Raw genomic sequence first — 25,907 nt, 5'->3', positions numbered from 1 at the left:
GAAAAGGTCAAAATGTCGAGTAATAAAATTTTCTCCCTAAAGAATAATGAAGGTGTTGTGTTATCCAATCAAAAGTAGATTGAGGAAAGCAGTAAGCTACTTCCAAGAACTGCTAATGGAGGAGGATCCTCAAAGAATGGTTGATGTGAACTTTCTAGATGTTATTCCTAAGTGCATTATGAATTTACAAAATAAATGTTTCATAGAAAACGTTTCCAAGGAGGAAGTGAAGACAACTCTTTTTGAGGTAATGAGAATGAGGTACCATCAACATATGCAAGCAAAAAGCTATGCTCGCCACATACTTCATGAATAGTGAAGGGGCCTCTCCATAAGGAATCAAATTTCTCATGCATACCCTTTGGCTCCCTCCTCTTGTCCCATAACAAGATTTGATCACCATCTGTGAACTCACGAGAAGTAGCCTTCTTGTCAAATAATGCCTTCACTTGGCTTTGGTGTGCAAAAATTCTATCCACCACCTCTGCTCTTGTTTCCTCTAACTGAGAAAGAAACATAATCCACTTATCAAGTGAACCTTGGTAAGTTTCGTCTTCACCGGCCTTGGCAAGCTTCAATGCTGGAAGTTCCAAAGTGATAGGAAGCTCGACATTCAATCCATACAGAAGTTGGAAAAATGACATGTCAATTGCTCTTTTTGGAGCTATACAATCCGCCCATAGTGCATCATAAAGAGCCTTATGCCAAGTCCATTGTCTCTCATCAACAAGCTTCCTAATAATGGTAACCAGGTTCTTGTTTCTTGACTCATCTTGACCATTTCCTTACAGATAATAGTCAGATGAGTGTGAAAGGGTAATACCATAATCGAAACAGATGTCAATGATCTCATAAGATGAAAAACAAGAAGCATTATCAGTTACTGTCTTATGAGGAACACCAAACCTTGAAACGGTGTTTTCTTTCAAAAATTGACAAACCATTGTTGAGGTAGCTTGCATTGTTGGAATCGCCTCCACCCACTTGGTGAAGTAATCTATCGCAGTGAGAATATAAATGTGACCCACACTAGATGTTGGATAAACAGGTCCAACAAAATCTAATCCCCATTGTTGAAAAGGCTCTTCAATTACCATTGGCTTAAGAGGAAGTGTCACCAGCTTAGGCTTACCAACAAACTGCTGACATTGCTTGCATTTGCGAACCCAACTGCATGCATCCTTAAACAATGTTAGCCAACAGTATCCTGGACACAAAATTTTGTGTGCAATGACAGGAGTTGAAAAGTGTCCACCACAAGCAAGATCATGAAAAGATTGAAGTAACTTCACTTGTTGTTTCTTGTCAACACAACACAGTAAATTTCCATCCAAACCCTTGTTATACAAACCATTGTCCCATAAGACAAATTTCATTGCTTTGAGCTTCAAGGTCTGCCTTTCATTGCATGATAGGTGTGCAAGACACTCACCATATGTTAAAAGATATGCCAAATTAGAATACCACTCATATGTGGTGTTGATAAACAAAACCTTGGGAAGATCTTCATTCATGCCTTAATTTTCAAGCACTACCTTATTACTTTATTTGTTATCGACAATCAACTGACACAAACCTTTTCCATGAACCAACTTGGTAGGCTTAATTTCCATGTCATATTCCTGAATTTTGGCAACCCAGTTGCCCCTTTTAGTTCCAAATTCTTGTTGTGTTAGAATTGACTTGACAACAGCATTAGGAACAAGTGCAATGACATGTGAATTGAGAATATAAAATATAAAATGTTTCACCGATTTAACCATGGCAAAGGCATGCTTCTCCATTTCTGAGTATTTCAATTCATGGGCCTTTAATGGATAACTCATGAATGCAATAGGTGATTTAACACCCTCATTATTATTATGCATCAGTATAGCCGAATAGGTATGATCATTTGCATAATTGTACATGATAAATTCTTTGGTGTAATCAGGACACACCAAAACTGGGGCACTCGCCATGGCTTCCTTAATTTCATGAAAATATTTTTTTCTTTCATGAGTCCATTTGAAAATAGCTTTGCCTTTCATCATGACAACTATGTGATGAGTCTACTCAGCAAAATCTGAAATAAACCTTCGCAAGAAGTTTACTTTACTGCATAAAGAATGCACGATAGTCTTACTTTCTGGCAGGGAAAGATCATGAATGGCCTTTACCTTTTCATCATAAATCTTGATACCTTCCCTTGAGACAATATGTTCACAACTTATCTTCAGTAACCCAAAAAATAAATTTCTTGGGATTAAGGGAAATTCCATGTTGGCGACACTTTCCCAACACTTGTTGCAAATGATAGAAATGATCTTGATGCTTCTTAGAAAAAACTATCAGATCATCCAAATATACTACAATGAACTTACCATGAAAATCTCAGAAAGCCAAATCCATTGCACATTGGAAAGTCGCTCCTACATTTATCAAGCCAAAAGGCATCCTATGGTATGCAAAAGTACCCCATGGTGTGGTAAAAGCAGTAGTCTTGTGTTAATCCTTCTCAAGAACCTCCACTTGATTATAACCCCCAAAAATTGTCCAACATGGACATCATCTCGGATCCAGTGACAGCTTGCAAGACATGATCCATGACAGGAAATGGATAATTATCCTTCAAAGATGCTTGATTCAAATTCTAGAAATCAACACATATCCGGATCTCGCCATTTTTCTTGCAAACGGGCACAATATTAGCTATCCAGGTGGAGTGATGAATAGGGAAAAGTATCCTCGCCTTTAGCATTTTTTAGATTTCAGCAAAAATGGTGTCATAAATCTTTGGGTTATACTACCTTTGCTTTTGACGAAAAGGAGCAACACCCAACTTCAATGGAATGTCATGACGAAGCTCTTCAAGATGAAAAGACTTCACGACATCATAAGAGTAGGCCAATACATCAATATATTGCTGCAATAATGCAACAAATTTCTGCCTTTCTTCATGTGAACAACATTTTCCAATGTTGATCATCTTTGGATTCTCATATGTCCCAATATTCACTTGCTCATACTCCATTGTACTAGCGGCTGATTTTTGTTGCTTTTTGACATAGCGATCATGCTTGTCAAACAATTTTTCAAGAGAAACAAGACCCTTAGGAATCTTATTACCTTTCAATTGTAGAAAATTTTCACCAGATTTTGCATCAACACTTTCAATGGCATCTTTTGAAGGATATTGACTACCATCAAAATACAAGTCATCAAAACTATCAGGAGTCTACAATAAATTGATTACATGTTGATCTTTATTGAACACTTGCCAATTGTCAGAATTATCTACAACACTTGGTCGAAAGATCATTTCAATAATATAAAATCCTTGTGTGGAACCAACAAGGTCGGAAATACTGTTAAAGAATATACTCTATCATTGAATTCACTTGAAACAATAGACAGATCAAAGGCATCAAATGCCTCAATTGAATCCCACACATGATTACGATAATGCCTTAGCTTATCGCTTCTTGTCTGATAGATATTTCTGACTTGACAAACAAACGATTCAGCATCTCCCTGAGCATGCAAATTCTTAATTCCTTTCTTTTGAGAAACATTCATTCCAAAAAGAAGACGCATACTCAGTAGTATTATTAATATTATTAAACTGCAACTTGAAAGAGAATGGGAATATATTAGCATTAGGAGACACGAAAACAATACCGGCTCCTGATCTCATGGAAGAACAACTGCCATCAAACTCTAATGTCCAAACATCATTTGGACCACCAACACTTACAACATCAAAATTGAGAGGTTGCTCTTGTAGAGTTGAAGATCCCACAAACTCAACAACAATACTTTCAAAATCACTAAAACTTTCATCAAGTGAAATGACATCCTCAATTTCATGAACAACTTCAAACTCATCATCAACATGTAAGAAATAATTTCCCATAACCGATGACTCAAAAAGAATCTGAGCTTGATGATCATCAGATTTAACAACAGTGTATTGTGATTCCTTTCCTGGATACAACTTTTTGATCTCTCCTTTGACAGGAATACATGCTTCATTCATATCCATGTTTAATTCTCCTCCAACATCTCTACAAAAATTCCTTCCCAAAAGTATGCCATAGGAAGCTGACAAATCAACTACCAGTACTGTCATTTTGATCTTCTTGTTTGGAAATGCGGCAAAAGCTAATTGTGCATCCTTAATTTGACCTATCAGTGGGACTTGCTTATTATCCATGGAAAAGAATCTACCAAACGTCTTGGTCAAGGCTAAACCAAGAGCGTTGGCAACTTTAGCAGGCATAAAATTGCCAGGTGCTCCAGAATCAATTACACAATTACTTAACTTATGACCATTTATCAACAAGGAGATATAAAATGGTTCTATCTTTCCTGTAGGAGAAGGGGAACTAACTAGATTATTTTGAGGTGTGTTGGATTTGGGAGGATTACTTGGGGAAGTGCCTTTTTCTTTTACAAATTTGACGAAACGATCAAATTGATCTGGATTGGATCTCAAATATTCTACCTCAAACATTTGTACTTTAGTTTTCTTAGCATGATCTATAATATCAAATGGCTGAAAAATAATTCATCAAAGATTGGTTAAGGTTCTCATTTTGAAAACTTGAAATATTGGGTGCACTAGTCTTTGATGCAGGTGTAGAAGAATTAACAGGTGTTGAAAAATGTACAGCAATCAAAGGAGCACTTACATTTTTATCCTTTGAATTCTCTTTTAGAGTGGAGTTGTCCTTTGGAGGATTTGGTAAAGGATTTCCATGCTAAGCAATAGTAACTAGCAAGCATTGAGAATCCTTAGCTTGTGTAGAATCATCACTCTTCGCATTGACAAGTGGTTGTGCTACTTGTGCTTGCAAACAGGTGAAAATTGCAAATACATCTCCATCATGCGCATCTGACACATCATCTTCTTCATACTTCATATATTCGATGTTAGAGTTGCCGACCAATTCTGCATCATCTCCTTGAAGCAAATTGGCTTCTTCCTCACCAAATGGAGGAAGATCATTTTGTTCAACTTCATAATAACCTGTAGCTGAATTCTAAGGTGGTGCTTTGAATGCAAGTTTCTCTGGAGCAGGAGTTAACTTGTTTTGATTGCGCGCAACATAATTGGAAGCATTATTTGGATAAGTCCTTCTTGGAACATCACGGTAAGAAGTATTTCCTTGGGAGGAAATTTGATTCTTAAGTGCTAGCAACTCATTTGCTAGCTTTTGAATCATAGGATCCACAAAATTTGTTGAGAAAGATGATGTGTCAACAATCTGATTATTCCTAACCTTGCTAGGATCCTTTCTTATCTTACCCACAAGGATAAGATCATCTCCAATTGATATGGCCATCTATTGCGCAGTAGCCAAATCTCTAGGATTATCCCTACGCAAGAGAAAACTCACTTCTGGCAATTGAGCATTAATAAAGAAACATTTCAAATTTCCAGCAGTAAGTTGTGAAGTAGTCAGAATGTGATTGTGCAACTTATTGAACTTTTTCACAAATTCTCGCATGGTCTCTTGTGGTTCTTTTTTCATTTGAGTCAATTATGCTAAAAGTGCATGATCATCTTTAGTAGGCTTGAACCTTGCCTCAAACCTTGTTCTAAGGCTGGCCCAATTTGTAATACAATTATTTGGAAGATGATAGAACCAATCAGCAGTTGCACCTTGCAAATTTCACTGAACAATCTCATAGAAACATCTTCATGTTCAACGCCGAGAACATCACATGCAATATAAACAGCAGTGATGTGCTCATCAGGATATTGAGCACCATCTCCCAAAAATAGGCAAATTCTTTCTTGTGCCTTTTGGAAGTTCATGTAAAGGTTTCGTTAGGCTCAAAGGACCAAACAGAGTACCCCAAGGACCCGTAGAAGCCATCCTTAATGGATTATATGGTGGTATTACAAAAATATTTGCAAGTGGAACAACCAAAACTTGCAAACTTGACGCCTCACTTGGTATAGGAGACCAATGTGTAGTAGGAGGAAAACTACGTGCCCGCTGCAAAGGAGATCGCGTCCATGGAGGAGTCACAAAAGGGAAATTATGTTGTACAAAAACTCTAAGGTAGGATCAACAATTCTTGTTGCTCGTTGTCCACAAGTGTAACTTTGATCATCCAAATTAAAACTTTGGGAAAATCAACAATATAGATATTAAAATGAAAGCACACTGCAACCCAAAAAGGAAAATACTGGTTGCACGTCACTCCCCAATAGAGTCACCAAAAAACTGTTGGGTGAATATTTTTTCACTAGCGTACCAATGACAAAATATATAATTCACACACAACTATGTTGAGAAGTTAATCTCTCCTCTCAGTAAGGGGAGGTTCCCTTTGAAATTTCTTCTCTAATTAACAAGAAACTAAAATCTATGGGTAAGTTTCGGGCATATAACTCTTTTTTTTTCAGAGTTTATGTATTCTCCCTCCACTTTGTTACAATTCTCTATCACTTTTGATACTTAAAGAAACGAACAAACTAAACTTACAATCAAGAAGCACAAAGTCTTTCTTGAATGTAATTCTAACTAAGCTAATGATTACAAATGATAAGAAATTTAACTTGTAGCTCAAAGTCTTCAAGTATAATTTCCCAATCCCTTAAAACCATAAGTAATAGCAGCAATACAAATCCTACCACTAATTACTTAACATCGGAAAAATTTCCCAAAATGCAAATAGCACAAAGTCTACTCAACACACTTGGAAATCTCTTTCAATAACATAAACAAATTTGCCACAAAATTCTAATATATATAAGAATGATTTTGAGAACTAAACATAGGAGTAATTCCAATCACAACCACAATCTTCTACTCACTCAAATTTGAGGTTTAATGGATTGCTTTCTTATATTACTTTGAATTCAATTTTACATCCAAAAAAGATCAAAGTATTAGTTGGCACAAAATTTCGACAGAGTTTTGCGAAGCATATAAAAGAAATATTTACAAATAAGGCTCCTCTATATATAGGAGAGAAAAGGAGAAAAAGGTGGGCACAATTGACTAATTCAACTGCACAGTCCCACTTGACTACAACTACAGCATAAAGGGAACATGCAACTGCGAGAAAACTTACAGCATCTAAAAATGCAACTACATTAAAAATGCATCTACATGAAAAACTAAGTGTAAAAACTGGGACACTTTATTCATCTTTCTCCTCATTGGATTTAAATTCTTCAAATTTAGCCAAGACGGATTTCATCTCAACTTCATCTTTTTGTATACAGGTTTGCTCGGTGATGGATCTCTATGAATGGGAGAGGCCTTTGATTTGCTTGCAAATGACTTGGACATTTGCAAAGATGTTGCACAGAACATATTTTTTAGGCCCGTGATCAGTATTCATCATCATAAGAACAAGTTGGAGATCTGGAATCAAACAAGACTGAGTGAAAAACTTGATTGAAAAAGGCTCATGAAGGGAAAAACATCAAAACTGGTAGGTTGGGGTTTAAAATACGACCTGCTAGTTGCAAAGGAAAGATACTGGCATGTTGGGTTTTAAACCCCAACATACTAGTATAAAGAAAAAAAAAACACTGACAGGTCAGGATTTAAAACCCAACATGCCAGTGGAACAAAACTGACTGGCAGGTCGGGTTTCAAACCCTGACCTGACAGTTGCAAATGTAAAGATGAAAAGCTCACATGTTGGGGTTTAAAACTTGACATGCGACTTGAGGAAACTTCATCCTCACATGTCAGGTTTCAAACCCCGACATGTGAGCTGTGGGAACGAGCATTGGTTGACTTGCATTTCGGGGTTCAAAACTCGACATGCAAGTCCATGGAACGAAAAAGAAAATCTTATTTCAGGTTTTGAAATCCGTTATGAGAGGTTTAGCAAAAAAGCGGAAGGTATGTTGGGTTTACCTCACATTAATTGGAGGAAAACAAATAACGAAGCAACACTGAAAACTAACACAAACCCTAGCAAAACCTAGCAAAAACTTGATGCAAAATAAATAAAAGAAAAATGAAAACCCTACCTGCCAGATGCGAAGACGCTAGAGAAAAAGATTAATCGAGTAGCTAAATCGCCAACACCCGCAAGGAGGAAGGAGATAAGAGCTAAAACACCTCACATGAAGAAACAAAGACTTAGAATGCAAAAAGATCGACTAAAAAGCAATTTATAACTAACTAAAAGATAAACACGAGTTGCAATAAATACAACTCATGTTGACAAGTCGGATTTTAAAGTACGACATGTCACCACAAGACACTAGCAAGTCGGACTTTAAAGTCTGACCTATCAACAAAACTAAACTGCAAGTCGGACTTTAAAGTCCGACCTGCTAGTCAGGGAAATTGGCACATCGAACTTTAAAGTCCGATGTGCCGACAAAGGCAAACTGACACATCGAGGTTTAAAGCCTGACCTGTTAGTAAAAACAAAGAAAACTAATAACTCAAAAATGACTAAACAAAAAAATGAAAAATGAAAAACAATTAATCGACAAGGTCAATTAGCCTCTCCCGGAGCCCGTGAGGTACAAAATAGACAAGTTTCATAGGGTTGCCTCAAGATTTAGGCCACGTCAAAATTGAGGACAACATTATGGCAAGTAGTGCAAGAATCTAGAGTTGGGGGTTTCATTTTGAAGGACTTTAATAACACCTTCATTGCCCTTATCCCAAAGAAGCAGATGGTTGTTTCTTATGATAATATGCAACCCATTTCCTTATGTAACACCATTTATAAAATTATTTCCAAGGTGATTGTAAACAAGCTGAAAAAGGTGTTAAAGTTTATCATTTCAGAAGACCAGAGTGGGTTCACTCCAAATAGGTCTATAGTAGAAGGCATTATTGTGGCACATGAGGCAAGTCATTCGATTCGGGTCACACAAATGGTTAAAATGTTACTCAAGCTAGACATACAAAAGGCTTATGACAAGGTAAGGTGGAATTTTATGTTTGCTACTTTGCAAAAATTTGGTTTATGTGGTGAATGGATTGCTTGGGTTAAAAAAGAGAGTATTTGGAAGGGTGTTAAAATCGTGCAAGATGTAAGGATTGTTTCTCACCTACAAGTTGCTAATGATACTCTTTTATTTGGGGAGACAACCTTGAGAGAAGCACAAGTTTTGAGAAGTACATTGGAAAATTATACTAACTGGTCTAGTCAAAAGATTAATTGGAGGAAATATGAAATTTTCTTCTTTAACAACCCCTTGGGAAAATAGAGGGAGATTTCACATATTTGGGGAATACAAGTTGGTAGTCTCCCAAGAAAATACTTGGGTATTCCTCTATTTGGTGTGGCTAGTCGGTATGCTCAATGTAAGAATCTTGTAGATTGTTGCATTCAAAATATTGATGGATGGAAAAGTAAATGGTTGACTTCGATGGGATGTATTTTGATGTTAAAATCAATTATTTCTGCTATACCGCTCTTCTCAATGATGTGCCTAAAAATTCCCCAAAAGGTGCTAAAGGTGATTGAATAAAAAATGAGAAATTTCTTTTGGAACAGTGCTCAAGAGTAGGATAAGATTTCGCTGCTTGCTTGGGACAAAATTTGCATGCCCAAGTAGCAGGGAGGGGCGGGATTAAGGAATTGACAACTAATGAAGGAAGCAATGGAGGCAAAGTTGGTTTGGGCAATCTATGAAAATACTCATCAACTTTGGCTGCAAATCTTGCATGCAAAGTACCTGGATCATTCAGATGACTGGAGGATATTTACCATTACAAACCCTCCACATAGATCAACAATTTGGAATTTCATTGTTTCCTACAAGAAAGTAATCACAAATCATTTATCATGGCAGATTGGTGACGATGGGAGTGCTAATTTTTTGGTAGACTCATGGGATGGTACGGAGGTCATTGGCAGCAATGAGGATTTGATGGAGGTCAGAAGATTATTGGAGGAGGATTGGGGAGTTAAAGTCGGGGATTATTTGGAACCCCAAAGAATTGATGGAAGGATTCAATGGGGGTGGAAATATGTTAGAGGTGTTATACATAATCTAGATCACATCAAAGTAATGGAGGACATTTTTAAAAGCAAAAGAGTCTTTGTTCTTGGTGGCAAGGATGTTGTTATGTGGTGTGGTGCGAAACATGACAAATACTTGGTTAAGATTGATTATTAGGTTTTGGGAAATAGGGAAGAGAGGGAGGAATGGGCAACATGACTACGTTGGGGAAAAGAATGTCTCCCTAAAGCAGGTGCTTTTGCTTGGCTTGGGGCGAGAGGCAGAATTCTGATGGGGAAAGGAGGAAGCGCTTAGGGATGGTTGGGACAACAAAATGTATAATGTGTGACAAGGATTAAGAGAACATCGATCATCTACTATTGAATTGTGAATTTGTATTAGCTTGTTGGAGGATGGTGCAAGGAAAATTGGGTTGGCATGGCCCTCTTCTTGGGACGTTAAAGGATGTGTTTCTATGTTGTCTATATAGGTGCAAAAAGTCTATTTTTTCTTGTGTGTGGAAGATCAGTCCAACAATGATTGTGTGGGAAATCTGGAAGGAGAGAAATATAAGGATGTTTCAAGACAAATGTGAATCGCTCGAAAGGATTATGGCCAGAATCAATACCTCTATTGAAGAGGTTGTTGGGGCAGAATCGTCAAGATTATATGTGAAAGATGTATTATACAAAGAGAACTCATGTATTCAGAGTTGCTGGCCAAGAATCAAGTTTAGGCCCGTTCATGGGCCTAGGTGGGATGATTCGTCTATTGGGGAAACTCATGTTCATTTAAATTGTAGGTGGATTCCACCATAAGAAGGGTGGATCAAGGCCAATTTTGATGGAGCATCAAAAGGAAACTCAATAAATTTTGGTGCAGGGGTAGTGTTTCGAGATTGGAAGGGCAATATTGTAGCTTGGGGTGGCAAACGTTTGGAGAGTGGCACGAACAATGCAATTGAGGTGCAAGCAACACTTTTGGAAGTTGAGTGGGGACTACTAAAATATGGTTTTAAAAATTTACATTTGGAAGGTGATTCATTGATCATAATCAATGCTATTAGCAAAGGGGATACTCAAGCTTGGATGCTAAATAAGTATGTTCAGAAGATCAAAGGTGATTTGAATTATTTTAATGACTTTAAAGTCACTCATGTGTGAAGGGAAGGAAACAAAGTAGCTAATGCATTATCAAAATGGGCTTTTTCGTTTGACGTAGTACATGAATACCAACTCAAAGATATTTGTAATCTGCGGGAGGATGATGTGGGTAAAGATATCATGGATATGGAAACTCTGAGAATGGTGGGTGGAGGATGCATTGGATGATGGGAAAGGTAGTTGGCACGATTTAGAGAAGGAGTTAATGCTTAATCATGCAAACAAAAAGGCAAAATATGCTCAAATAGAGTACTAATGGATGTGTATTTATGATCTTGGCCTTTGGCAGTGGTGTTGGATGTTAGGTTTGTTTGATGTGCATGATGCATTAAAAGTTATAATGATTTATGTTCACTCTACTTTTTCATTTTCATTTTGTCTTCTCACAATCACTGTAAGAGGTTTACAGAGAGTGGAGATTATGAATTCTAAGGTGACGACATTGTAGCAGGAAAATATGGAGGCTTGCTTCACCTTCAAAACAGTGAAGAAAGTAGTGCCATTTTTGGGGAAGGTTTCGAACAGGCACAAGAAGGCCTCTTTCTTCACAAGGATGAAAGATTGATAGAGATGGTGAAGCTTATGTTGGGAGAAGACATTGTTCATATTAGTCACTGATAGAGGACTAATATGGAAATATATTCATTAATTGTTGCTTGGGGTCTTGAATTCAAAGACACTGTGGCAAAGGTTAAACATGAGTTGAATGAATTAATTGCAAATGAATACCTGGGCGATCTAGACTCAATCTTTGAATGGGATATCTTGGGTGTAGGCATTGACATATCAGAATGAATGGTAGAATATTTGAACCCCATTCCTTTTGTTCATTGACTAGAGGATGATACGAAAGCAAGATGAAAAGCTTTAGCATGATGAGGTTGAGACGCTTTCAAAACCTTTGCAGGGTTAATGCGGGTAGAAGATGCCCTCAAAGTGGCACATGAAATTGTGAGGGTGGACATGGGATGAGAACTATGACCGAGGGCACGCACAAAGGAGGTGGTCCAGGTTCTAGCCAAGCTCAACGAGGAAAATGAGAATGCTAGTTAGTAATGTTGTTTACATTAGCCTATGTTTTTCAGTTTTATTAAAAACCAATGATAAAAAAGAAATTTATGTAATATTTTTTTATCTTTGTCGGGTTGATAATGTTCCTATGAAATTGTTTCCAAATGTGCATTTAGTTTCAAGTAGCTACTGGGTGATATAGGGGTTTGTTTTTGTGCTAGATTTGGAGGGGTTTTTTTGTAGATGCTTGGGATGGAGACTATCAAAACTTTGTACTTTTTTTAATTGATATATTAATAAAATCAAAAACTTATTATTGACCAAAAAAAATTAAATTTATATTATCTTCCCTTAATTAAATAATTATTTAATCATGTTCTCTCAATTAAATAAATTTCTTAATTTATTAATCTCTCACATGTCAAATCTCAATCACTCCAAATTAATTTAAATAAAATGGTAATTTTATTATCTTTATGACACATGTCTAAAATAACTAATTATCCTCTTCTCTCTAATTGCCACTAACTCTCAATTCCACCAGTCATTTGTCTCCCCTAACTTATCAGTAATCTTTTTCTAACTAGTTATATTGTTGAGAAGTTTGTTGGAATGTTGTGTTGTCATTGATGTGAACATATTCTTTGTGTATTCTAGTGTTGCAGTCAAATTAAATGAGTTGGTTTGGACATTGTGTTGCAGTTGAGCTGTTGCAGCTTAATGGGTTTAGAGATACTTATCTCTAGTTGATTCTATACACTAGTACATTCGGGTGAAAATTTTGATGGCAAATCGTCGGAATTCCGACATAATTTCATTGCACTACTGACAAAAAAAGCCATCGAAAACTTTATGTTAGAAGTTCCAACTATCCTTGTGGTCATCGCAATTCCAACTATCCTTGTGGTCGTCACAATTCTGACATCACCTCCAACCTTTCCGACGGCCGCCATGGATTCTCATACCCTGAAAGAATACCGTCGTGATCTCGAATTTATAGAAGAAGATTGACATTGGTATCTCTCTTTTATCTCTCTTCTCTATCCCTCTCTACTATCTCTCTTCTCTCTCCCCTCTCTAGGTCTCTTTCTCCATCCCTCTCTTCTTCTCTCCCTCTCTACTTCTCTTTCTCTACCCTCTCCAGGTCATTATCTCTTCCTCTCACCCTCTCTCTCTCACCTCTATAGGTCTCACATTCCATTCCTCCATCATTACCCATGTTGTCAAGTTGCAAGATATTTCCCAAAGTACTTGGTTGCTAGGGTTGATTTGCTTAAGTGTTGGAGTCGGAGTTAGATGAGACCTGCATGATTAAGTTGTATTAAGTGATCAAGTCACCAAGATCTCAATTGTAAACATGACTAGGTTCTAGGGTTTTAGGGTAGCATAGGTCAAGATTGAGGTATAGTGGTCAAGAATTACCTTCCAATGACAAAAGACATCCAAATGATGAAGAATGAAGGCGATGAACTCATAGAAGTTTGGAGGAGATAATTTGACTAAGTTAAAATTTTGTTTAAGTCATGGTCATGATACTAGCTTGCTCATCAAGAGCAATTTGTGTTGTAAAGCGGAAAATCGAACCCTAGGTGTTCCCCCCCCCCACTCCAAGGAGAGAGAAAGGAGGGTCACTAGGGTTGAAGGTTTTCACTTAGGAGAGACTTTACATTCAAAAGAGGGGTTGAAACCCACAAGATCCAATCTTACACAATGCAAGATTGGATTCTAAATGAGTTTCAAGGGTTAAGACATCAAGGATACCCTCTTTTGTAAAGAATGTAGATAGAATGATTGAACTAGGAATGCATGTAAAGTAAGAAAGATTCGCTTATAAACAGAGATAGGTATACGGGATGAAGCTGCGGACCTGAAATTAGCAGTAAAATGTCGAGACGATGCTGTCCTGCAAATTTGAGCGAAAGTTGACGGGACGATGGCTCCCGGAGTGCACACGGTCCTCCGAAAAATCTGCGAAACGAAGGGGGATCTGTTCGTCTCTGCACAAGGATTCCAGATCTTCAATTACAGCCGCGTACCTGCAACCTTGTCGTAAGAATGTTTGTATTATTACATGCGAAGGTGTAATGATGTTGTATGTTGTATGTTGTAAATGATCTCCTCTTCAACGGTTGAATCCTTGTCTTTGAATGCAACACCTAGCCTTGAATGGAGACTTAGAATACTCAATTGCTTGAAGGAATGCTTGAATGCTTGAATGTTTGAATGTTTGAATATCGCTTCTACGTCTTGCTCTTGCTTACTTCCTTCCTTCCTCCCTTTCTAGGAGAGGAAAAGTAGTTTATATACTTGTCAATTAGGGTTAGGAGACTGATTTTTCCGACCTTAGGCCGACCTAGAAGCATTGTTTTCCGAATTGCAAACTTAAAGACCCGATGCCCAACAAGAGACCGGGCCCAAAATAGGGCCAGGGACCAGGGCGCTGGGCGCCATGGTCCCACCTCCTGGGACAGCAGGGTGCAAGGAAGGATCAGGCCAAGGTGCAGAAATATGCAGTTTTTGATGTCGTAAACAAGTTTCGGGGTCTCCATTCAGGTTCAACGTTGCGCCGCCATCGTGAAGACCCAAATGTAGTCGAAATTGCAAGTGTCACAATTTTAGGACGCTACATTTAGCCCCCACTTTAGCGAGAGTATAAGCGTACGCCCATACTTTCGGTAAAGTACAAGGAAACAACATTGAAAGACTTTCACCACGTCAAGGAGGCAAGATACACCAAGCCCCCAGTGGAATAAGGATCTTACGACTTCAATTGACAAAGTAAAAGGGAAGATCACGAGGGAGAACCATGACTGTCAGTAGTAAGGTTCCCTCACTATGAGTCATGCAAGAAAAATACCAAAAATTTTCAAGGCAAAGCTAAATTCGCCAAGAAATTTTCAAGTATCTTGAAGAGATATGAACGGAGTGTATGCCCCCTACGTTAAAGCGATCACACACGCCTCATTGGGGGTGATTGCTTTAAGGTAGTGATACATATAAGAAATGAGAAGGGAAAGAAGCACATTATCACAAGGATTTAGCCCCCAAGTGTGAGATAAGCCCAAGGATAATAGACACAAAACACAAAGCACAAGGTGACTTCGCTTTCCTTGGGGTCAGTATGCTGTGTGATAATTCATGTATATCATATGTATGTATGCATAATTGTTCTTCATTCCCCAATCAAGGAAGGTCACCTAGAAGAAGGGAACACATGTGTCTTTTGAGTCAACATGAGAGAGACCAAAAGAGATCTCAATGCTTTGCATCATCCTCAAGTAGACAACACTAAGGACAACAAATAGAAGAATGAGAATAACACATAGAAGAAGTAACAAAAGAGGTCAAGAGAGGAGGAGAGAGTCTGCTATGCTAATGAAACTAGTCTAGCACGTCATCCACCCCCCGATCTTGCTGATCAACATTTCGGGAAGGCAGGAAACACGCTAGAGGAGGAACATCCAACACAGCAGATGGAGCTATCACAAGATCCAAACAAGGGCTATGTTCATGTTCCAAGCCACGTTGTTCTTGTCTAGGAGCTAGGATAAGTGCTTTAGAAAATTCGTTAGATAAATGGTTATCAACATCAACATATTCATATTCACTATCAGAAGAAAGAGGAGTAACATTTTCATCATGAATAACATTTTCATCTATATCATCATCAAGATTTATAAAAATAGGATCTTTAACTCGCACAGGATCAAGACCATCATGCATCTTATGTTTAGGAGATTTTGGCTCAATTTTCGACTGAGGAGAAAATGGAATAATACTAGCTGAAGGTGTCTTTGGGGATTGCAAAGTTTGGGAAACAGCTGCCTAAGCTCTAAGACGACGCTTTCGTCGGCGTTCATGTGTAGAACGATTTCGTCTAGTCTTAGCAGGAAGTTGAGAAGATTGAGGAGGATGAATGTTCTCATCCTTATCACTTGGGTGTTTAGGTTGTGGTCTCTTAGGTTGAATAATAGGAGAAGAGGAAGGTCTCTTCTCTCTATAAGAGGAAGGAGGAGGAACTGCTCCATATAAAGGAGGAATATTTGGTTTAGGAAGGAGACCAAGTCCATCATGACGAGGAGGTATAGGTCTATTTTTAGGAAGTTTATTAGACATAGACATAGTCACATCCATAGGGATGGGTTGGGAATCTTCTTGAGGAAAGACGTTAGTTTTATCTTTCAAAGGAAGAACTTCCTTCTCAAGAATGATAGGAATATCAAGTTTGGGTGTTCTAGGTTCACTTAGAGATAGGATCATATCTTTTTTCCAATTTTGATAAGATTTGAAAAGATGATCACTTCGTGGTGGAAGAGATTGGAATTGTTTAGGCCAAAAATAATCAATAGGAACGCTAGAAGTTCTTTCAGCTGGTTTAAAGAGACTATGATTGACAGTAACAGTTTCACCATTATGGGGAAATTTCAAACACTTGTGAATAGGAGAAGCAATAGCTTTCATGGAAGATAACCAAGGATAGCCTAGCTTCACACGAAATTGTTCGGACGATGGAATAATAGCAAAGCTCACATCAAGGGATTTGTTATGAACCTCAATAGGTAATGTAATAGAACCAATTGCAGGAGAAGAAAATGCATCAAATAGTTTCACAACCACATTTGTTTCATCATAGATCACTTGATTCAATTGCAAAGTAAAAAGAAATTCTTCAGTAATGACATTAACCATGCAAGAAGGATCAATAAGCACTCCACGGCAAGGTGTATTCTTGACTTTTGCAACTATATATAAAGGACCATCAGGTGCCCTGATAGTTTCACTGGAATCAAATGTGATGGATTTTCTGTTGTTCCACAAAGTTAATCACATTCGGAGTCATAGACACAAGACTATCAGGTGAGAAAGAGGAATCATTAGTCTCAATCACATTAGAGGTATGAGAAGGTAATGGATCAATAAAAATCTTAAGATTTTGGTTAGGAGGAGCTACAGATGTGTTGCCTTTATCATTCACACCAGAAACAGAGATAGTATTATTATCAATCAAATCTTGAATTGTACCCTTTAAAGCAAAACATTTTTCGGTATCATGCCCAGGTTGACGATGAAATTGACAAAAAGATTTGTTATCAAAATAGGGTGAATTAATCTTTGTAGGATCTATTTGCTTTATAGGAGGGAGGGTAAGCACATTTTGTTCCAATAACTTATTCATAATACTATGCAATGATTCATTCAAAGGAGTAAACTTTCTTTCTTTCTTGAAAAACTTAGAAATAGGAGGCACACCTGATGCTACATTCACATTGTTGTTGATGATGTTAAAATTGAACTTAATGACCTCTCTGTTCGGTTTAAACTTCCCAAATGGTTATTGACTACTATCACCCTTATCACTCGGAGCCATAGGATTTGCTTGTTCCATTTGACTCACAGTCAGTTGATAATTGTGAAGAGTTGCGCACAACTGTTGGAAAGAAGTAAACTCAGAAAACATAAGTTTTTCTCTAATATCTTTTTGTAAATTAGAAATAAAGATTCTTTGAATATCATTGTCAGGTACTGGAAAAGAAATTTGAGCATACAAATGCTTATATCTACCAATGAAATCAGTCACTTTTTCTTTAACACCTTGTTTACAATGCATTAAATCAATCAAAGTAACTTTAGGACTTATATTGTTTTGAAATTGTTGAATAAAAGCATTTGCAAGTTGTTTTAAAGAAGAAATAGAATAAGAAGGCAACGAGCAATACCATTGTAGGGCTTTATCTCTTAATGTTCTAGTAAACAGTTTTGCAAGCAACCTTTGGTCATGAGAAAAATCGGTACATATTGTTTGAAAGGTCTTAACATGTGTTAGAGGATCACCCTTACCATTATAAAGCTCCAATTGCGGGATTTGAACATGTTTAGGGGGAATAGATCGAACAATGTCAAGAGAAAGTGGGCTCGCAACATCAAATGTGGGCACACTAAACTTAGATTGATTCATAGAGGCAATTTGCTGTTGTAAAGAAGAGACAGTTTGTGTAAGATTGTTAATGGTCGCTTCAGTCGAAGAGTTCATATTAGGTGTGTTAGATTGTGATGGAGGTATTATGTTATTGAAAGAAGGTATTGATTGAGAGTAATGTGGTGGGACACTATGATAGTTAGTCATAGGAGATGATTGGAAAGAAGGAACACTACAAGGAGGAATGGAAGGGTTAAATGAATTGCCCCCTTGCGTCATGTTTATTTGTGGAGATGTAATAGGGACACTCATTGAAGGAATGAATGAAGAAGTTGGATTGAATGAAGGAAGAGGGTTGATTGAAGAGGAAGGATTGCCCCCATGACTGGTGATCATAGGTGGAATGTCTTGTATTGAAGTAGTCATTATGTTTGATGTAAAAGTAGGTATACTAGCAATAGAAGTTGTCAAAGGAATAGAATGATTAACTTGAGTAGGAGGTTGTGTATAACCTAAAGTCTCGGCACAACTCTTCATAGGCATCACATTTGAATCCACAATGTGTGCAATACTATGCAAAATATGAATTCCATTCTTATCACTTTTAACCATACGTTTTAGACCCTCAATTAATGAAAGAGCTTGACTATCAGGGTATTCTTGAGACATCCATTGCCGAAAATCATCAAATTGGTTATCCAATTTTGAAAGTTGTTCTACAGAAACCTCATGGAGAGCTTCTTCATCATTAAGAGGATTAGAGGAATTACCCGTGTCCTCGTTAAAAAGGCCATTCAAATTAGGTTCCATCTCCTCAGTAATTAAACCTTGGAAAGACTTAATTCTAAGGCTTCATCTAACGGGAATAGTGTGAGTAGGGCTTATTGTTGTAAAACTCATGCACTAAAGAGAGAGAGAAGATTTTGAATTTTAGAGGTAGCAAATTTCAATAAAATCAGCCAATCTCCTAGATTTAAGCTGTTAAATACAATCAGGACAATCTCCCGAAATTTTGAAAAAAATGTCAGGGACCGTGGCGAACGGAGTGCACACGGTCCTCGCAACTTTTTTCGAAATTCAGGGATGAAAGCTATGATGATTTTAAAGCTAATCTGAAAAAATTGAGTGATTTTACGATCTGTAGATAGGCCAAATTAAAGTTTCAATCTCAAAATTGAACCCTACCAAGATTGTTGAAAAATGCAAATTTTGAATTTTGAAAAAGAGAGGGAAACTGAAATTTTGAATTTTATGATTTTAGAGGGAATACTGAAAGCAATGCAGGCTTTGAAATTTAAAAGTTGACTCGATTTCATGCAAAATTCAAATTTGAAAGTGGAAATCAAAGTTGCTGTAATTAAACACTTAATTTCAAAAGTCACAAACTGCAAGAATTTGAATAAAGCATTGAAATTTCGAATGAATGCCAACACACTTTTCAGATTTAGGACAGTAAGAAACACAATTTTGATAGGAATTTTAATTTCAACAATTTTTTTAATGATTATAAGCCTTAATCCAAGAAATCACTAGACCAACTTTGAATTTAATTTTGAAGGTGTTAGAATTGATGAAATCAGCCAAGATTCTAGATTCTAGCAGAAAAATACAGTAAGATCTAGCTCCCGAAATTTCGGAAAAAATGTCGGGGACAATGGCGCTCGGAGTGCACACGGTCCTCGCAACTTTTTTCAAAATTTTTAGGGATGAGAGATATTGTGATTTTGTTGCGGAATCCAAAGTTACAGCCAATTTGGAGGTGTTTTGATCAGTGAAATCGTCGGTCAAAGGTTGAATCAAGAGGGTTCTAAAAATTAGGGTTTTGACACTTAACCACTTAATTTTCAGAATTAAAGCACAAATATGAATTGACAATTTGTAATAGAAGGATAGATCTGAAACAAGCATTAACAATTAAACATTTCACAAGCTCAATTACTAAAAAGAAAATTTAGGGTTTTTTTTATGCAATTAACCTCTAAAATTTGCAAAAGATCAAACATGGAAATGTAATTAAGGAATCCAATTTTTCAGATCTAACCATGAATAATCAGAATTAGGTTGTTCACGTCGGGTTCACCAAAATGTAAAGCAGAAAATCAAACCCTAGGTGTTCCCCCCCCCACTCCAAGGAGAGAGAAAGGAGGGTCACTAGGGTTGACGGTTTTCACTTAGGAGAGACTTTACATTCAAAAGAGGGGTTGAAACCCACAAGATCCAATCTTACACAATGCAAGACTAGATTCTAAATGAGTTTCAAGGGTTAAGACATCAAGGATACCCTCTTTTGTAAAGAATGTAGATAGAATGATTGAACTAGGAATGCATGTAAAGTAAGAAAGATTCGCTTATAAACAGAGATAGGTATACGGGATGAAGTTGCGGACTTGAAATTAGCAGTAAAATGTCGAGACGATGCTGTCCTGCAAATTTGAGCAAAAGTTGACGGGACGATGGCGCCCAGAGTGCACACGGTCCTCCGAAAAATCCGCGAAATGAAGGGGGATCTGTTCGTCTCTGCACAAGGATTCCAGATCTTCAATTACAGCCGTGTACTTGCAACCTTGTCGTAAGAATGTTTGTATTCTGACATGCGAAGGTGTAATGATGTTGTATGTTGTATGTTGTAAATGATCTCCTCTTCAATGGTTGAATCCTTGTCTTTGAATGCAACACCTAGCCTTGAATGGAGACTTAGAATACTCAATTGCTTGAAGGAATGCTTGAATGCTTGAATGTTTGAATGTTTGAATATCACTTCTGCGTCTTTCTCTTGCTTACTTCCTTCCTTCCTCCCTTTCTAGGAGAGGAAAAGTAGTTTATATACTTGTCAATTAGGGTTAGGAGACTGATTTTTCCGACCTTAGGCCGACCTAGAAGCATTGTTTTTCGAATTGCAAACTTAAAGACCCAATGCCCAACAAGAGACCGGGCCCAAAATAGGGCCAGGGACCAGGGCGTTGGGTGCCATGGTCCTGGGGGACCAGGGCGCTGGGCGCCATGGTCCCACCTCCCGGGACAGCAGGGTGCAAGGAAGGATCAGGCCAAGGTGCAGAAATATGCAGTTTTTGATGTCGTAAACAGGTTTCGGGGTCTCCATTCAGGTTCAACGTTGCGCCGCCATCGTGAAGACCCAAATGCAGTCGAAATTGCAAGTGTCACAATTTTAGGACGCTACATGTGCGAATGAACCCTAGAAATTTGCCCATGCTAGAGAAGCAAGAATTCCAATAAAACCTAAGGCAATGCTAGTAAGGGGTCAAAATAAAAGAATTAGGGTACAAATTTTTTTTTTTGGCTAAGTCAAGATGTTGCTCAAGGATGACCTAAATCATGGAGTGTAAATCAATCATGAAACATGAGAATGGATAGGTCCTGACCCAAGCAACGCAAGTCCCCCTTGTGATTCCAGCAGATATCACATCACAATCATTGAGTCTATTTGCAATATAAAGTCAAGACCTAACTATTGGAATCTTGGAGTCATCCCATTTGATCACATAGTTTAGCACTTGGGAGGATTTTGTTCAAGAGAGGATAGAATACTTAGTATTTTATTTTGTGTTGCATAGTGCATAAAAAACACATCAACATAAACCATTGAAAGGTTTGGTTAAAGCCTTTGAATCACAATCTCTACGAGAAGCTATCAAGAGTGCCCAGAATTTGGAAACTTTAGTATCCAAGAACATAATTCATAAGGCACCACTTTTAGAGAAACCAAAGAAGCCTATCAATGTAATATTTTATTTACCTTGGATATGTTTTATCCTAAGTGTGATATTCCACTATTAAAAAGCTTAATTAGGTAATATTTTTACTTAGGTAGAATAAGATAATGAGTTGCACATTCTCCTTCTTTGATTGAGATTCTACTTTTTCCTTGTCACAAATTTGGAAACTTGGATAAGCAATTTCTTTTTTGGGTTTTCTACCTCTTCATGATCCTCATGGGTTTGGAATCTTGGAAGCTATATATTGTAGGTTTTTCCTTGATTAACATATCAAATGAAACTATTGTGAGCTTTCATATCTTAACATACCAAGGGCTTAAGTTTGGGGATGACAGGGGGATGACGAAGGGGGCGGGGTGGGATGCAAATATATATACAACTTAAAAAATTAATTATAAAAGGATGTGTATAGAATAAGTATAACAACTATAAATAAAACTTTGCCACACCATGTAAATTTTACAATAAACATTAAAAATATGTTAATGATTGCATTGAAATTTGAACATTAACAATGGTGGTAGATTTTTGGAACTTTGGGAACAAACTAAGAATAAGTATAAGAATTGCATATGAAACTTTGGCATACTAAGTGTTTAAACTAGTCAACATAAAAAAATTGGAAACAATTGCATTAACAATAAGAATGGTGGGTAGAGGTTTGGGTTCAATGGGCAGTGCCCCTTGTGGGGGGTTTGGGGCAGAGCCCCCATCAAGGTTAGGGGGCATTGCCAAACCTTTAGTACGGATGACATTTTCACAATAATTTCACCATTTTTGTTTATAATTGGAGTTTCTAATTGGGGGCCATGGGAGACTCATAGGCATCCTCAAGATGGTCAAGAGACTCCTTGGAGTCCCTAGGACGTCCCTAAGTGGTGCGGCAAGGGGATGTTTCCCCTAAGTATTGCATCTTGAAAAAATAGGGATTTTGGAGGGGGGGAAGGGGTCCCCATGTTTCAATGGTTTAAAAAGATTCTAAGTTTTTTTTTTATCTTGTCATAACAAAATATACTCCTCTTGCATCCTTGGATGATTTCAAAATTGAAAACAATTTGACAAGAAAAACTAACTTCTAAAGTTTAGACTTAGTTTTCTTTTTTTATCCAAGTCACTACAACATTTCAATGATCAAAGTAGCTTTTTTTTGGTGGTTTCGAAGCATCCAAAAGGATTGAGAAATTCAATATTATCTTTCATTCCACCAAAATTGGAGATCAAGAAGCATGCTCACAAACAAGGATTTGTTTGTAACTTAAGGCAATCGACTAGTTTTCGGGGCATTTTCAGGTCTAAAGAATCTACCATTGTGTCAAAAAGGCCCATAAGACCCCATTTTCATCTAAAACTTGTCTCTTTTGGTCGTAGAAGCATTTAAGGAAAAAGAAAATCACACAACCAATGATATGAATATGCCATACATATTTGAGTTAAAATAAAAATAAAAAATTGAGAAGGTTTGGAGACCATTGAACAATTTGGGAGATTGCTAATACATACACTCAATTTATAAAGTCTCAATTTGATGTACTTAATCTTCAAGAGGCCTATACAAAAGCATTTTGTAATTGCGAACTAAGATAAATTTCCATTTTTGGCAGTTTTCATCATGGATTATGGTATTAAATTCTGACATTCTATTGTCAAGATAAATTCAGAGAACCATTTGTACTCGAAACAAGGGATAGTGAAAAATTACATTATGTAGGATCTCCTACCCTATCTCATTGAATTCATTCCTACACCAAGTGACTATGAACAAAAGCGTAGGTATTTAACAACAATGACATGGTCCATGGACTAGTGATCCTCCTCTTGATACTCCATCTACAAATGAGAACATCTCTTATACACGTTGCTACTTTAGAATTAAAAGTTGCTTCTTCTAGAACTTTCCATGATTATTTGCAATAGGATTATATGTCTTCTAGATTCACCCCACTAGGACACATTCCTATCAAGCATCTTTACTTTTTTGAAAAGTAGACCACATTTCAGATCTAGATGACACCATAATGACTTTGATTTCCTCTTGCAAGATATTCCTCCATCATGTATTGCTTCATCGAAGTTCAAATTTTCTTCTTCAAGGGCTCTCAATCATTCTCTATATAGGATTCTTCGTGTCTATGAGATCCACGTCATTGGGAGGCCTACTTAAACATTTCACATATGTTTGTGGACTCTCACCTTTCAAATATTGATGAAACAATTGAGAATATTTGTCTTCTCATTGATGACAATGCCCATCAAGTTACATCGTCTCCCATTGTAAATTCACTTGTTCTATCCCCACCATATCATGCAACATGACACATTCTATTTCACATTAATTAAGGTCTCACACTTCAATGATTGTAGTCCCTCAATCTTCTATGGAACAATCACAACTTAACATCAACATCAAGACACATGAGTCGCTTCAAAAACCATACATCTGAATTCCTTTCTACATTCCACTTGAATGGGAATTCAACAATTTGACAACTCAAGATTTCCATATTGTGAAAGGAAGGTGCATCATTTGTTGCAAATGAACCTACTACAACATTCACCATTCAACATTTTGCATTGCTTTTCTCTCTTCTTTATGGAGGCACCAACTTTAGGGGATGGGGTGGGTCTATATTATCCTTCACATATGCCACTTGGGATGGAGTTTTGTCCTATGGATTTTCTAGTCTCTACTTTGAGAGGGTACACTCTCTTTATAATTTGGGGTTATTTCATATTTTACATGGATACCTAACCTTGTGACCCATTTCTTCTTACCTCAATTGCACTTAAGGGGGTGTGCCAATGTACCATTTTATTCACCAAGTGGATATGTTTTATCGTAAGTATGATATTGCATTTGTTTGTTTGGTTTACTTAAGTAATTTCTTTTAACTTGAGATAATGACTTGCACATTCTCCTTCTTTTATAGGATTATGTTTTTTTCCTTATCCTCAAAAATTTGGAAACTTGGATAAACAATTCCTTGTCTTTTGGTTTTCTATCTCATCCTCATCTTCATCCTCATGGATTAAAAATCTTGGATATCAAGTGAAGATGTTCTAAACTTTTTCATTTTCTCTCTTATGAAATCAACTATGTTATGCTATTTTGATTTTATTATCATTTATATTTAACAATTTTAAAAATGTTATCACTTACATTGATTTCTAGGTTAATATTTATTTTGTAGATTCTAATAGAATTGAATACCATACCCAAACAATATCTAGTATGAACTAGTTAGTTATAGACTAGGTTCCAAGCGTACTTGGTAACACAATTTTTGAGCTTGTGTTTGTTTATGATTTAACGATTGATGCATCTAGCTTTGCTACGCATCTACTTTGAATACAATGAGAGGGTGATTTTGTCTAAGCCAAGAGACCCTACTATCTAATATCACCGAGAAAGATACTGATATTTTACCTTGGATATATAAGCCTTTTGTAAGTATAATTCAATGAATTGTGATAATAACTTAAAACGAAGTGAATTAAAATTTGATTGAGTTCCCCATTGTATTTTAACAAATCACCTAGGAAGATGTTCGTTCCTAACAATTTCCAATTCTCTTTCCAAAAGGATGAAAAAGAAGAGAAAGGAACTAATTAATGTTGGGAGAGAATTTAGAAGACCTATGTTTTGTGTCTAAAAGCTACTAGCGTAGAGAGCATGGAAACAATCTGAAGTCATGGGAGAGAGTTTCAGTTCTATCTCTAGAAATTGTGTCCAGTACTCTTGTATTGGATTTTTAAATCCTTCTAAGTTTAAATGTTCATGAGGAAACTCTAAAATTTGAATAAAATACATAAATGAAAACCAATTTGGTTTTCGTCGGAATACTTTTGAAAATCACATCACCTCAGTAATTGAACTGTAACAATAAGATTGCATACAAAGTGCAGGTTTTCTATGAAACATGTTAAAAGGGTTAAACTATTTCAATTAATACAAACACTAGAACTATTAAACAACAATAGCTTGTTGGTAATCAAGATTGTGGACTATACCCACATTTTACACCTTTTCATACAGTTACAAAGAACATAGAAAACATGTACATGGAACTATAGATTCCAACATATGTAAAAATACAACAATCTAAATAAGAATGGGAAGCATGTAGAGAATGGTTAAGACATGCATAAATAAAAGGAAA

The 25,907-nt window shown here is 36.9% G+C and overlaps 1 protein-coding gene across 1 annotated transcript; it reads right to left on the bottom strand.

Moving 5' to 3' along the window:
- Positions 1–200: 200 nt before the first annotated feature.
- Positions 201–1,961, bottom strand: LOC131876648 (uncharacterized). Its single transcript, XM_059222090.1, has 3 exons — positions 1,577–1,961; positions 1,025–1,207; positions 201–784 (listed from the first exon to the last, which is right to left on the bottom strand). Exons 1-3 carry the CDS (start codon positions 1,959–1,961, stop codon positions 201–203), a joined length of 1,152 nt encoding a protein of 383 aa, XP_059078073.1.
- Between the last annotated feature and the right edge of the window lie 23,946 nt (positions 1,962–25,907).

The sequence above is a fragment of the Cryptomeria japonica genome, chromosome 6 (genome assembly GCF_030272615.1).
Source record: "Cryptomeria japonica chromosome 6, Sugi_1.0, whole genome shotgun sequence".
In the NCBI taxonomy this organism is placed as follows: domain Eukaryota; kingdom Viridiplantae; phylum Streptophyta; class Pinopsida; order Cupressales; family Cupressaceae; genus Cryptomeria; species Cryptomeria japonica.
Note: the sequence above shows the minus strand (reverse complement) of the source record. Positions and strands in the feature narration are given on the sequence as shown.

What these genes read in the sequence shown, in the direction of transcription:
- LOC131876648 (XM_059222090.1), bottom strand. Translation starts at nt 1,961, where the DNA reads ATGGCGAGTGCCCCAGTTTTGGTGTGTCCTGATTACACCAAAGAATTT. An exon ending in CAAGTTGGTTCATGGAAAAG is followed by an intron (nt 1,208 to 1,576) that starts GTTTGTGTCAGT and finishes TTTTGTGTCCAG; the next exon opens with GATACTGTTGGCTAACATTG. An exon ending in TTATCCAACATCTAGTGTGG is followed by an intron (nt 785 to 1,024) that starts GTCACATTTATA and finishes ATTATCTGTAAG; the next exon opens with GAAATGGTCAAGATGAGTCA.